Raw genomic sequence first — 15174 nt, 5'->3', positions numbered from 1 at the left:
TCTGATTGGCTTATTGATTCTCTCTTTGCCCCGGGCCTTATCTCCCTTCCCATGATTCTCCCTCCCACAGCCCTCACTCCCCTTCATTACTTTCCTTTCATCCAGGAGCGTAATTGCGGCCCCGGCGAACAATTGAATAATGTAAAGATAACGAAGGCCCACGCTTTCAACAATGTGCAGCCGCCACTTAATTTTTCATTACATTTATTTCCTGAAACTGAGGATGATGCGATGATAATAGGCACCCGTATTTATATTTGGCCACGTTTTTCCTAAACTCGCCAGTGAATAGAATTTGCAAGTCATTGTCCCGGTAATTTTTTTTTTTTTTTGTCTAAATGCATGTGGGCTGGAACGAATTGGCCTCCCCCCTTTTTTTAGGCGGTAATCTCGTCTGGAGCTCGCCAGGCTTCCATTTACGGACGGCCGAAAGGTTTGAAAAGGGAATGCGGAGAGCCTGAAATACAAAAAGAAAAAACAAATTAATTCCCCCTTCACCGGTTTCACCATATTGTGGTCATTGCCGAGGGAAGGGGAATAATGGGATCATGGGTTTGTGAAAGGGAGAATGTGGCTGGCTGTGGATGTGGTGGTGGCTCTGGCGGAATCCGGCTGCTGTCACTCACGCTTCCCGGGTTCCTCCTCAGCGGGACTCCTGAGTCCCGGGCGCAGCGAAAACCTGCCTCTGATCTCACCCAGAGACACCACTGGCAGCCAGAGGCCTTTGTATGCACGTCGTTTCGAAGCCCAGCAAGCCCTGAGGCTGTGTTTTTCACTGTCACGGTACGCCTTGCACCTACCTGTAGGCGAGTCGTGACACTGCTTAACATTGGCCGTCCTCTGCACACACACAAACCCTCTACCAAACACCTGGGGCATCGGCCCCTTGAGGAGGATATACACCTTCAAACTCTGATTGGATGAAAACAAAGCAGTTCGGGTTTGAGCAATCTCAGCCAAGCCAACCCTGGCCGTGCAGCATCCGAACGTCTCCCAGCCACGGGATTGGTGGCACTCCACCTCGTAGCCACGCGTTCAGGGGAAGCGCTAACAATTATAATGATGTCAGACGGAGCCTGTTAACGAGGGAAGGGCTAATCACTCTTCCGGGGGAGCTCTGCAGCCTCCGGTCGTTTTCGGCTGTCGCAGCTGGAGAAAAAGAGATGCAAAGGGTTCCATTACAAACCAGCACACCCGCGTCACGGCCGCCGCGGTCGTAACGGACGAGCGGAAACTGAACGGACTTGCTCCTCCCACCACCTTCTCTCCCCTCCCCCCTCCACCTGCAGCACTTATAATGGCTCACGTAATTCATCAGATTCTGTCTTTTCTACTGCTTTTGTATCTCTTCTGCTGTGTGTCGCGGGGTCACGCCAATCGGACGTGTCCGTGTAACGGTCCCCCCCCCCCCCCCAAAGGTAATTCGGGCTTGACGTTTGACGCGCAGCCTTCACAGCGAAGCCTGAGGGGAGTGTCTTGTCTTGTTTCCGTCTCGTCACAAAAGCGTGTTCCCGCTGTGACAGAAAGCAGCGGGGAAAGGCGCGAACCTGCCTGGAGCACACTGTGAGGGGGGGGGGGCGGGTAGGGTACGCACGCTGCACAGGAACGGTTAGCATGGAGGTGACTCTGCATGAGATGTGTACGTCCAGGGTGTGTGCGAGTATGTGTCTGTGTGTGTGAGACAGTTGTTGTCATTGTGGTTGATTATAAACGGTCCCTTAAGGAGACATTCAGTAAGTATCCAATGTACTCTGTTTGAATCAGGTCTGTAACTGCACATCATAGGCAAAACTGCAGAACAGCCATCATTTAATTAACAGGCCATCAAGCTGTATGTCATCAGAAGCTGCAGCCAATGGTTCATGTAGGCGGTAGAGAGATGCCTATTTTTTTATTTCTTTCAGTGGCAGCGAACATGAGAAGCCTTAACATGTCGACATGTAACTTCTTTTGCACTCCGGGGTAACGGCCAGATGTTGCGGCCGTTGCCGCGGCGGCTGTCCGCCACACCGGTCCTCTGTGCGACACGATACTTGAACACAGCGCTCACTCCCGCAACCCGAATTCTCCCCTGCCCCTCCCACCAGCTCCAATCACATAACCTCTACAGCACCACCTTCTGGGCTCATCCTGGAAGTGCAGGCTCTTTGCGTTTCCTCTCTCCTGCACGACAGTTTTCTACCTCTGTCCAACAACGTAACCTTCCCTGTACTCCTGTGACTAACGCAAGGGGTTAATTGTTCTCGTCGTAATTATCACATTATCATATTTCATAGTTGCTGACGTAACTGCATTCTCTTACATGCAGTCCTTTAGCATTTACAGTATGTTCACAAAGTGATCTTTTAACGAGGTCCCTGCTGGCTTCGTCATCACCATCATCGCCATCATCGCCATCATTAGTGGCAGTTAACTGACATTTAAACTTGGCTGGCACCTTAAATATGAAAAGCTGTTTGCCACTCTGTGCAGGTGTTTAGGGAGTCCTGTTGGCCCCTTAAAAGTCCTTCAGGGACTTTAAACAGTGGCTGCATGCGTTAGCTGTAATCACCCCCCCCCCCCCCCCCCCCCCCCCCCCCCACCATTCCACCATCACGGACATCTACCACTCCTGTGTCCAAATGGTGGATGTTGGAGCGCAAGAGGCGAACTCGGGACACTTGGCCCTCGCTTTTGGGCTCTGCCGAGCTCTCAGGTTGCAGTGCTGGGGGGAAGGGCGGGGCAGGCTTGGCCAATGGCATCAGGTATTGTGCCATTTCAGGGTGCGCTGGCTCTTAATGGGAAGTGCCACAGGCGGAGGAACCAGCTGCATGACCGCTTCATCTGTCATTCTGCTGGGTGCAGCTGAGGTACAGCCTTCAAACCCAGTACACAAACACATCACATAACCTCAGGAGACGGTCATTGGAAATGGGGGATGGAAGGATGTTGTAGAAATGATATCAGCTACTCTGTAATTGGCTATTATGCCGTTATGCTGGGACGGAGGACTATTTGTCATACACGTCAGTATATACATTGTTTTCCATTGAAAATTATATTTTTAATTTAGTTAACTTTTCCACAGGTTCATAGTGTTGTCTTTTTGTTTTGTTGCCTTGGTTTTAGGGAATTTGTGACAATCCTTATGCTTTGACAATCTCCCGTGCCCTAGCCCTCCAATCTCAGAGCAGAGAACGGCTCCTGAAGGCGTTCCGTACCCCAAATGGCCAAGTCACAAAACCCACTGCCTGACCCCACGCCGAAATGTCACGGCCCTGCTCGGCCAAGTGAGGGTGAACGGGACCGAAATAGCACCCCGTCCAAGCCACAGCTCATCCTGGCCCTCCCCTCACAGTGGGGGTCACGGTGGAGAAGCGATTGCTTAGAGCAGAGAGAGAGCAGAGAGATCAGCTGCACATTTATTTCATAACACTTTCATAGGTCACGTATACAGTTGCACCTCTCCCCCCATTTGAGTGACAGCATCCAAGATTCAATCTAAGCGGTCAAGCACCTGCATTAATAACAAGAAACAGGTTCACACTGACACAGGGTTTGTGCTAGTGGTTGCTATTTTTTTCCCTCCAGCAGAGGTGTACCATCTTAATGTTTTAAACATTTGTGATTAGCAGGAGTGTCGGATGGGTTGGTGACTTGGCATTAGGAGTGATTTTAGTTATAATGCCCCTTTCAGTCATGTTCCCAGAGCATGTTCCTTTACTCTGAGCATCAGTGCTAGACTACAGCTTTTCCCACAGTTCACTTCATTTGTTCACAGTGCACATATACAGGTTGACCCTTTGTTGACCACAAAGTCAGAGAAATATTTTAATCTCTGAACAATTACTGTTGTTGTGCAATGTCCCACGGGTGTCTCGAGAACCGGTGTCATAGATTTGGATAACCTAGACCCTCCTTGCTCCGGAAGAAAAGGGAAACTTTGTAATTTACTGTCAGATGTTCAAATTGACGGTTCACCCTATTTTCGGAAAACAGGCATTAAGAAGATTCAGACGTGAACCCTTTAATCTAATGATACTAGAGCCAGTATGAGTGACTCAAACAGAAACTTCCTCTTGACCTAGTTCCTTAGAGAGGCGAAGGAGATATAAGCTATTTCTTTTCCTTTTTGCGTTTCGCCTTTTCTTTCTCTGAGGTATAGAGAGACGCTGCAAACTGGCTTATCTCTGCACCTCCAGCACACCTCGAGGCTGACCTTCAGGCAACCTCTGCTCAGTCCAGGGACTGCTCTTTACAATCGGGCGTATTTGCATAAAGCCAAGGTAACTGCAGAGTAGGCTGGAGTGTGATATGTATGCACTGTGTGTTGCGTGGTGAGACTGATTGCTTGTGTCGGTGTTTTGCCTTTCCATTGTGCTATATTGAATTCGCTCACTAGCTCTCCAGTGATTTGAGGTCATACGTCCTTTTTTTTTGTTGTTGTTGTGTAACATGTCCTGCATGATAAAATGTTTATTGTTTGCAATATCAGTCCTCAAAGGTAACAAGTTTGGTGTTCCTGCACCTCGAAACCTTTGACCCAGCCGTGTTGATTTGATGGCTTATTGTGAATGCCCTGTGTTGCTGTTAGTAGTTATTTTGCACTCACAGCTTACAAAAGACACACCGCTGCACTGTGGTGGTTGTCAGAACTTTTGGTTCTCGGTCAGCAGTTCATATGAGTTTGTGCTATAACTGCATTCTCACCCATGCATAATTCTCCCATATCCCACATGAGCACTACTCTTGCTCCTTACACCTTTAGCAGTGCAGTGTTTCTGAGTGTAGCATGTACTCAGTATTGTCAGACCTAGAAATATGTGGAACATTTCATTCACAGTCTCAACGGTTTCCAATTAAATCCACGTAGAGTATCGTGCTTTTTTTCTTTTTTGGCTTTGAAATAGCGATACAGTGATTTGATCTTGCTTTATATTACATGGAGTGTCTGAAGTCCCCGAGACTTTAAAGTAGCACAAGTACTTGAGAAGGTCAACAGAAACATGTTTTACATTTATTCTCCATGCGAGGTTTGCTGCAGTTGAAGAAGCTGCTGAGCAAAACCAGCTTTTTCCATTTTCCATCCTGTTTGCTTCATGGGGAAAAAATGCAGACTGTGGCGTTTCTTCCTTCTGTTTTTTTATGGTTTGCTTGGTTTTCCAGGATGATTTTCTGCCATCTTTTTTTTCCCCTCTTCTTTTGAGATCTTCCTTTTCGTTTTCCTTTGTATAGAGACAAGTTAGTGCCTTCCCTGCCAGAGGCTGGGCATTTTCTTGAAAAGTAAACTTTTGTCCTATGCAAGTGTTTTCTACAAACCTGCATAAACCAGTTCTTTGTAAAACTCTAGTAATGCTTCATGTATATAGTGTTTTTGAGAAATAGTATTTTTTAATTTTTAGGTACCTTTGAACAGAAACCTCTGGAAATTTGTGGTTTGGTAAATATGAATTTTTATATATATAAAACAAATGTTGGTTTATTTGTTGTATATATATAAAGACAAAAAACTTTCTTGTAGATTCCCGTAACAAGTTGTATAAAGTTTCACTGGTTCTATTTTTCTACTGCTATCTCAGAGGGGGTGCGTAACAGTGATAAACTTAAATTTGCAACTAGGTGGCATCTTCAAAATAAACTGCTTCGATAGAACTTTTGGTCTGTGTCCTTTCTTTCTTCACCACTAAATGATAACCATCATTATTTCCCAAAGGCAGACCTCAAAGCAGTAAAATGAGGCAAAGTTGAGGTTTAATTCATTTTTTTATGGTATTTAATTTCAGTGTTTTAAAAGAAACATTAATAAGCAAATGTATAACACTGCCATACTGAGTATCCCTAAACCACTGGGGTCTCATTTTACAAAACTTTTGGATGGTTCACAGTCACTCTTGAAATTCCACGCACCCACATCATTCAGCTCTATTTGTCAAAAATGTCCAAATGAAAAAGGATCTCAAACTACGAACATGAAAACCGGGGGAAATATTTAAAAAGGAATTACTAGCCTGTCTGGCCTCTACTGGCAGGACTGTAGTAACATAATGTGAAATGACAGAAGGGGACACAGGAAAGATGGAGGCAGGGGAACCAAGGACCGCAGGAACTTAATGAACACAGGAACTCGGGGGAAGAAAAACACCATCGCCATTTAAGACATGAGCCGAGTTCCGAGAGGAGGGAAATAACCCAGTGCCAAACAGTCTCCTTTTCCTCCTTCAGCACATTCAGAAAGGTCATACTATAGTGACAAACCAAGCACAAGGTCTCCAATGGGGGATCATCAGTCTGTGTCTCAGAATCCTCCCCTACTAAAGCAGTATAGCTCCTTTCCTCTTGCCAGGTTTGACCCCTCATCACCCCGATCAGAATTTCACTGGAGAGATGAGTCCGTAGCAGATGGATTCAAACAGTCCATGGCCGAAGCCTGCACACACCGGGGTGAGTAAGGCAGGGGTTTGAAAGCACAGCCAGAGAACTAATAATTTTTACAACCAGCAAACAGCCTGGCTCGCTGGTAAAACTGCTCCATCACAGCTGCTTAGTCATTCACAAGACACTGACTGCATCACAATGCTAATGCACTAAAAGACCTTTGAGAAACAGAAGCCCGGCAGTACAGCCTTAGATGCGTCATTACAATTAAATTCAAGAGCACTGACTCCAGAGGGGTGGACTGTAAACCTGCCGAAATCCTTAGACTAGAAACGAAAACGGCTGTGATGTTAAAACGGAGAGCAGCACAGGAGTGGACCGGGCACTACAGACAGCTCATCTGCAGTAGTACTGGCCCACAGTGGTCCGCTGTCTTTTTCGCGTCTGCAGCTCTTCAAAGAAACGCTGGATGTCCTCGGAGGTCACAACCTGGTGGAGGGAAGAGGCCAGTCACATAGGGGGCTAACTACCCATGAAGCAATGCTGAACTGCAGTTTATATTACAGGCATGATCCATACTACAGGGTTCTCACTCAGATCGTATTCATATTTTCATGTCAACTTGTAAGGATCCACATAAAACGTAAGTATAAGTATTTTTATGGCTGCAATTCCCATTTATTTGAAGTTGTCCTACTTTAAAGAATGGGTTTTGAGAGAGACCTTACTTTCAAAAGTACTTTGTGTCAACCTGGACACACTTACAGTATTCTTGGCAATACATACCAGACACCAGTGACCTTTGGCAGTAGGCTTAATGTATGTGCCATTTTTAGCAATATCAGCATACTAACAGTATCACACCTGATAGTGAATGACATCAAGCTGAGTTCGCAAGAGAGGAGCATATTCTTGCCGTCAATGGAAAAAATAAGAACTTTTGGGGGGATTTAGGTCATTTTAAATGGCTTTTCTAGGACAGTTTAATATTTGACCATTCTTTACAACGGGCCAGGCCGAAAATATTTTAAAGGACTGTGGGGACCATGCGCTACCACAGCAAGTCTTCTTCGGGTTCAGTGATTATCTGAATGTGTGCCTCAGACTTTTTCTCAGAAAAGTGGCAGTTCCTTACCTTTCCTTCTGCTGCAAATCCCTGCAGGTAATCCTTCAATTCAGTCTTCATGTCATTATACTCTGGAGGGGGGAAAGCAGCAGGTGAGCACACACATCGCTTGAAAAGGCTTTCGCGTTTGCCCTGGCAGAAATGCAGTTTGCACCACTGGAGTCTACATTTAATTAGCCTTCCCTCTCCCGTTCCCCGCTAACCATAGATGATCTCCAGCTGCTGCACGCGGTCCAGCTTGTTCAGTACTGATATGAGGGGGTCAGACCCCCCGTGCTCCGCCCTCCCCCTGTTCTCGTGGGCCAGGACCGTGTCCGACTCGTCCAGCAGGAAGGGCACCCCGGCTTCCACGTAGGCTCTCTGGGTGAAAGAGGAGGGCTTGTGTTCAACAGGGAAGGAGCCAGACCTTCTGGCTCCCTTTTGAGAATCACGCCATTTACACAGATAAAACGAACAACCTCCTAAAAACCCGGCCGTCGGCTATGACACACGAGAGTCTCCACTGATCCTGTGTGAATTTAAGGTACACAAACTGCATTTTCAATACTGTACCATCTTTATGGGGTCAAGGGTCAGGATATGCACACCGCAGCTGGGGAAGGAATAAGGGATTTGGCAGCCTGGCTGTGTGACCATTTTGCATCTGCAGGGGCAGCACGGTAGATGAGACAGCGTCTGACTGTACCTTGCAGCTGATGCAGGTGCAGAGCTTGCTGCGCCAGTCGTAGGGCCAGAACACGGCCCCCTCCCTGGCCCTCTGCAGCCCCTTCTCCTTCAGCTCCTTCAGCTTGCACTCCGGAGCGGAGCCCTCCATCTCCTGGTGCGTCCGCTTGCTCCCCGCTCCGATTGCAGTCGCCTTCAAAGCAGAGGGGGGAGAGAGGCGGGTGATTCCCGATTACATTTTTTATTTCCCTCCCGTTTAAACGCTTGCTGCCGTTCCTTACGAGACAACTTCACGGCACTGCGCCCTGGAAAAAAACAGAGGCTATGTTTAGCTGTATTTGCTTTCACACTGGAATCAACATGGTTTTGTAGCACATCTGAAGGTTGACTAACAAAATCATTCTTGTTTACTGTAAGCAGCACTGTGAAGGCCTGCCAAGCTGGTCCCCGGAGCTGAGGAATCTGTATTTCACATGGATCATTTATCCACTAATTACCCACAGGAAAGAGCAGCGTAGCAGCAGCCGAGATGGGTTCGTCTGCGGACGCAAAATAATTGCAGCCCAGCGCCACCTGCTGGCGGAGAGCTGCAGCACATCCCTGCTTGGTTTCCTGCAGGTGTGAGAGGGAGAGTTCCACCCCCTGCTGCCTCCGCAGGTGAGCATGTACACAATCCTGTGTGTGCGCGTGTCTGTGAGTGTGTGTACTTGAACGTTATAATGATTGAATGTTCCAGTACCTTCTCTTCCTCTTCAGAGCAGACTTCCTCTTCAGGGGTGGTAGACGGTGCTTCATCCCCCTTCTCCTCCTCCTCCTCCTTCTTCACTGCATCATCTTCCTCCACATTCACCTCCACCTCTCCCTTACAGAGGCTGACTCTGGTCACTGGGGGGACTGGAAAAAAACGCATTCATGTTCACTCCTGACACCCAGAGTTTGAGATCTAAATACAGAAATCCCAAACGCAATACCCCCACACAGCAACAGTATGTAAAGGAATCTGCCAAGCACACAGCTACCCTTGTGTTACTGCTGAAGCCCATATCCCACCTCTATACAATCCCATGTCTATGCGAGTGCGTTCTCGCTGCCAGTGAGGAAAGTTTACCTGCCAGATGGGTGGCGTAGGTCCACAGGAAGGGGGCCTTGTTCATGCACGACTCGCACACCATCTCCTGCAGCTCCACGCATTCTGCCAATTCACAGCCCAAGTGCTGCCAAACAAGAGCAGAGAAGTTTGGCTAATGCCTCAGCACCTCAGGTCTACAGAGCGCTTTTATCACCTTTGCAAACTAACACCGACAGTGCGTTTAAAGTAAAGAGCTTTTTATCCCCATCAACACGTTTTAAACAGGAGACCGAATCAACAGAAACTGGAAAAGAAAAGTGAATGCGTTTACATATATCATTTTTATATTTTGTACTTTGTCTTTCCAATACCGCCTGTTGTCTCATTTTGGCCAGTGTTGCAGAATCCCTGCCGTTAAAGGCAAGCCCTTTGGAAAATCTGATGGCTCGTGACAGCTGGGGAAGTAGAAGCAACTGATGCAACTAACTGTGCGCTTCATCAACAGATCTGCCGTCTGGGTCACCTTGGAAAAGACGTTCCCACAGTAAACAGCAGTAAATCTGCCAGTCGCTAATATGCTACCCGCCTCCCCTTCCAGCGCGCTTCAATCCAAGTCTCCCCATCTGCTGCTGATGCTCACCCTGGAATGGAACCAGTCCTCGCAGACAATGCACTGGATCATCTCATCGGAAACCTAGGAAGAAAACAGCGGATCAGGAAGTGCATTCAAAAACCGCGTTACCCACAAGCACTTGCCACACTACCCAGAAAACACAGGGCAACCACTGGAGCGAGTTCCACTGAGAGCATTTTTTTCCCGCTGCCAGAGAGTAAATGCTTGCAAGCCTTTGTTGCTTTACTGTAATTATGTCCTTTTTTAACACCTTCTTCTAAGGCCAAAATGGCCACTCTCTTTTATTCTGGTTTTCTCCTTGGAGACATTCCATCTAACAGACTTGACTATGCTCACTAACACTGAGCCTCTGTGCAACACTCCAATATTTCAGTTAAAAGAACAGTCACCTCCAAGCTGAATAACATATTCTTTCAATGCAACGAATGTAGGGAGAAAATAACTCTGGCACATAGAGGACATTTAACCAGAACTCCTTACCTGGTCCTCGGGGTCAGGATACGGTCTGTCGCAGGTGCAATACAAACCAGAGAAGTTGTGGTCATATTTGTTGCGGGTGTTCACTTTGTCTTTATCCTGGAGCAACAAAGCCAAAAGAGGTAACAGTGAGACACTTCAGTTATCTGTGTATTCAGATATAAAACGAATGTAAGAGGAAAATAGTGGCGACGTACAGGATATAACTGGCACTTGAACTCCTCAAATTTGCCGTTTCCACAATCACAGCGGAAATTCCTGCAAAAGAAACGCGATATTAGCAATGCTGTGAGCAGTGGTGCAGCCTTCTTTATAATGCCTTACAACAAACAGCAGGGGGGTTGCTGTGTGCTGCGCCAAACCTTTACCTTATACTTGCTCAAATCCTTAAGTCTTAATTAATGAAAAGTACTATGCACTCTACTCTCAACACCACCAAAATTAATTCAATGTTACATCTCTACAAAAAAATTATATGTATATTGACTTCCTATAGACAAGCACTAGTACAAGTATATTTTGGGAAAAAAGATATATTAACTAAAAAGAAGAAATAAAGGTAGTTGCTATGGGCAGTATTTAATTATTACACAATATCTCTAAATATATATATAGGGAGGCTTTCTGTCATGAGCCTGCCTGTACCTAAATGAACTTCTGACTGAACATTAACGGGTCTCTAGGCTGGCTAATGGGGCTTGTAACTTTGCCTGGATGTGGCAAGGTGATTAGCGTGAGATATATCTGTCTGCATGTGGGGGCTAGAGGGAAGCAAGTGCCTGTTCATGCCTGCAGGTAATGACGGCTCCTTCCCATGACATGCTCAAGTGCCACTGAGGTTTTGTAGATCTTCACAAATCTTAAAACATACTGCCGAAAAAGAGAACAGTAACCATTCATTAAGTACCTTGAGGAACCATGAGAGGAGTGACAGCTCCCTCTAGTGGATGGAGTATGAAAGTGTAAGTGTGGTGTCCATATTAGCTGGCTAAACTTTCCACTTGACTACACAGAACATCTCTATTTCCGTATAGAAAAAAAACCTCAATATTTTTTTTTTTTTTTTAATTTCTGCAAGTTTGTTTTTCCTACACATTTTGTATGCCTTTATCACTTTTCTTCTCTTTACAATAAATACAAACTAACCAACATAGTTCTCTAATAAACACAGCTTAAGAGCTATATGACTTGTATACTTCTGCAACCTCCACTCTTAGTGGAAATATGAAATAATCCTGAAAATAACAGTCACTGAAATCAGGTAATCAGCATTCCTGTGTCTCCTCTAAACCCTGGACTGTCTGCCATAACACTACCTTTTCCTGCAAATCGGTGATGAACAGTCAGATTGTAAGACTGAAAGATTCGATCTACACAGACATTAATTAGTCATCTTACATTTAAGAAAAGTAAGAGGACTGCGAACAGTGTAAACCACCACATCCCCTATACGAATGGACACAAACAGACAGCCAATAGGTGTGCTGAGACTTTTCATTATCGAACTGTTGAATAACACTGCTGGTGCCAATTCCACATTCCACTGGCTTATCAACCATGGAGGCATTAGTCTGCAACAGCACAGCCCACACTCCAATATCACAGGCACCCACTGCCAACTTAAAAGGCAATGGAGAATCAGGAGCGCTTGCCACAGGCTGACGGAAAAGAATGGTCCTCGCTTGTTCAAAGGCACCATGACACTCCTCTGTGCAGCGGAACTTGACACTCCTTCGCAACACATTAGTCAAGGACTCTGTCAAAGCTACAAAATTTGGCATAAATTTGCGATAAAGTCCATGCGCGCCTGGAACTCTCATCAGCTGCGTTCTGCTCTGAGGGACCGGTAAATCCAATATAGCTTGGAGCTTAGCTGACCATAGCCTCGCAATATCTTGCCCTACATTATGACCTAATTAGGTAACCTGTGCTTTCACAGTCTTTGCACTTTTTTGCAGGTTCACCACCAACCCAGCAGTTTCTAACATTTAAAAAACTGATCTAAATGGATCATGGGTTCAGGCCAAGAATCATAGTACACCACCACATCCTAAATGTAAGGGATAACATTCAGCAGCCCAGTGGTAAACGGTGTTCATCAATTCCACATGGGAGAACTTAGCACCTGAGCAAAGCCTCAGGGATAACAAAAATGCAGACTTCTTTTGTTCTGTCAAGGGTCTTTGTACATGAATACGCAATTCACACTGAAAATCCAGTAAGTAATACCGCCAAATTATGGTAAACTAGTTCAAAATATACTTACTATTACACAGAAAATTACCATAATGTTGCCAATCTATTGTTATCCAGCTAACATGAAAGCAGGACCAATCTAGCTAGCCAGCTGATCAGCTTGCTATTTAACCACAAACACTAAACACTACCTAGCATTGTCCCAGACACAATCTGTGTTATCTATATGTTCAGCTCTGAGCCAGCTAGCCTTGCTAGTAACAAGCTACAGAAACACAACAAACTCTTCCTCCTGCTACATACAAACAAGACTGAATCCTGGACAGCTTTTATGAAACCCCCTATAGCTAGCTAACAAATAGACTACTGGCTCAACATCTAGGGGTCTAGGCTGGAAAATAGGGGTTTGTAACGTGAATTGGATGTGGGAGTGTATGTGGAAAGTCAGCTTGAGACATATTTTTCTGTATATGGGAACTAGAGGGAAGCAAGCCACTCCAACCTGTGGGTAGCAATGACTCCTTCCCGTAGCATGCACAGGCACGTCACCCTCCTGCCTCGTTCAGCGCAAGGTGTGTGTACATGTTCAGGTTTCGTTAAAGTGTGATGGAAAGTGAGGAAAGTGAAACAAAAACTAAAGAAGCATTCCAAAATGATGAACAGGTCCCAGCCTAGTGAAACCGATGAGCCCAACAACCAACACAGCGTATAGATTTCCTGAATACAAAAGCTATGTGGCTACACCCTTAGAGAATCTGCTCTTATCCGACACTACTTCTCAAAACTTTTGGCTAAAAACCAATAACCATTTATTCGTCCCTTGGTGTAAGGGTTGTCGTGGGATGTGGTGCTTTTAAGCACTAAGGGAACCATGACTGGAGAGCAACTGCCCCCTCTTGTGGATGGAGTGTGAAAGTGTAAGTGTGGTGCCAGTCTGGTGTAACTTTGTAATAAACTGGCTAAGCTGTCCACCTAACCACATGTAACACCTATGGATTTCATTTACCCCGTAATATTCACTTCATATGCGCTGGGAACCAAATGTGGTTACTCTTGTTGAATGAGAGCTATAACATGATCCCCTCATACTGAGACTAAATGGAAGCAGTCCCCGCGTAGCTGCATCGAATACCTTTTGGTGTAGAGCTCGAAGAGGTCGTGTCCCTCATGGCATTTGTAGGAGCACGCAAGACAGACCCCGGCCGGCTCAACGCCCGTCGGTGTACAGGTACTGCACGCATAGAGCGCCTGCCTCTTCACGTATCCCTGTTGAAAAATAAAACCACAGCCTTTAGGCAGGTACTGCAGTAAGCCAACTGTTAGTTACCAAGGGAGTGCACTGGGAATATTTAGTCCAGTGTAATCACACGAAGATTCCGTTCATGAATCGCACTCACAGAGCACTGTCCATCACCAACTTTCTATCAACGTGGCGTGTTAGCTCACACAGCTCAATCACTGTCGACTGATTTGCTACCAGTAGGATTGCTTCATGCTGGTTGTGTAAGTTATCGTTAGGTACAGCATGGTGTATGGTAATAAAGCACACTGACTTACCTTACCTTAATATCAAATGTAGTCTAGCAAAGATTCTCAGATTTGTGTTTCGAAGGATTGCTGCCTAGGTAAATACGTTATTATTTAACTGCCACCAAATTACTACGATTACTCGTCGGCTATTGTGGTGACAAGAACAACAAATGACTTTGAAAACGTTTACCTCAGAATGAGCAAACACTGATCTTAAGAGACGGCTGCTGCGTCGCCAGTTAGTGAGCATTGCCTGATGTCTAGATAGATCGCCGGGTGGCTGGTATGGAAACATTTTATCTAGCAAGCAGCATGAATTATCTACATGTGTCCATACCTGGGGATAAGAACATTTCTCAGGATCACTGCTTCCCAAAACAGCAAAGACTTCATTTTCCAATTCTTCGTCTTCCTCCAAAACATCTACCAAAGACACAACTGGCTCGTCTCTTTCGTTTACCGCCATCGCTACAAAAACAAAACCGAACGAACCCAGAGAGCACTTCCTCTTTCAGGGGAAATTCAGCCTGTTTCGCGCTCTTGGTCCTTTCAGCCCTTGGGAGCAGATCTAAGATCAGTTCACCCGTCTCGAATCATTATCCCAAATGTCTTGTGTGAATGTTTTTATTCTGATCCAGGATCAGCGACGCAGAGCAGAAAGTGCCCACACCGATGTGGAGTATCACAGATTCACGTATATCAATTGTGCGCGGCATCTGCGCAGATTTCTTTGCAGCTGGCAGAAGCTAAACGGGAAAATACGAGCTAAGTCAATCGACCCGATTCTTGTGCAGAATTGATATTCGTGTAGTTTGTATGTAAACAAAGCAACATTAGCACACGTTCTCTGCGGAATTTGTTTCTTGATCCTACCAGTTTGTAATCATTAATTGAATGGGATAAAATTCCCATAGACATCATATTATAACAATTTTATAGGCTTCTTGGAAACTACCATAAACGATAGCAAGAGGAAAACGTACCCAAAGATTCTCTTTGAGAAAGGCTTTACGCATTTCCGGATCAAGTTAGCTTTGGCGGGAAATTATAAATATTGCCTTCATAAAAACAGATTCTCACTGAACAATTAATTGTATCTCACATCTCACTGCACCAGTTTGTGAG

At 45.7% G+C, this 15174-nt stretch overlaps 1 protein-coding gene across 1 annotated transcript; it reads right to left on the bottom strand.

The window, feature by feature from the left end:
• Positions 1–5807: 5807 nt before the first annotated feature.
• Positions 5808–14522, bottom strand: LOC118787211 (putative E3 ubiquitin-protein ligase UBR7). The gene is made up of 11 exons (XM_036542690.1): positions 14387–14522; positions 13652–13785; positions 10521–10581; positions 10327–10422; positions 9853–9906; positions 9252–9357; positions 8883–9037; positions 8166–8336; positions 7684–7840; positions 7490–7551; positions 5808–6843 (listed from the first exon to the last, which is right to left on the bottom strand). The coding sequence occupies exons 1-11, from the start codon at positions 14513–14515 to the stop codon at positions 6751–6753; spliced, it is 1218 nt and encodes a 405-aa protein (XP_036398583.1). The 5' UTR covers positions 14516–14522; the 3' UTR covers positions 5808–6750.
• Between the last annotated feature and the right edge of the window lie 652 nt (positions 14523–15174).

This window comes from Megalops cyprinoides, chromosome 12 (genome assembly GCF_013368585.1).
Source record: "Megalops cyprinoides isolate fMegCyp1 chromosome 12, fMegCyp1.pri, whole genome shotgun sequence".
Taxonomy (NCBI): domain Eukaryota; kingdom Metazoa; phylum Chordata; class Actinopteri; order Elopiformes; family Megalopidae; genus Megalops; species Megalops cyprinoides.
Note: the sequence above shows the minus strand (reverse complement) of the source record. Positions and strands in the feature narration are given on the sequence as shown.

Coding starts and splice junctions, on each gene's coding strand:
- LOC118787211 (XM_036542690.1), bottom strand. CDS start 14,515: ATGGCGGTAAACGAAAGAGACGAGCCAGTTGTGTCTTTGGTAGATGTT. Junction 9,358..9,852: donor AGGACTGGTTCCATTCCAGG/GTGAGCATCAGC, acceptor CTTGTTTGGCAG/CACTTGGGCTGTGAATTGGC. Junction 8,337..8,882: donor GCTCTGAAGAGGAAGAGAAG/GTACTGGAACAT, acceptor TCTGCTTTGAAG/GCGACTGCAATCGGAGCGGG.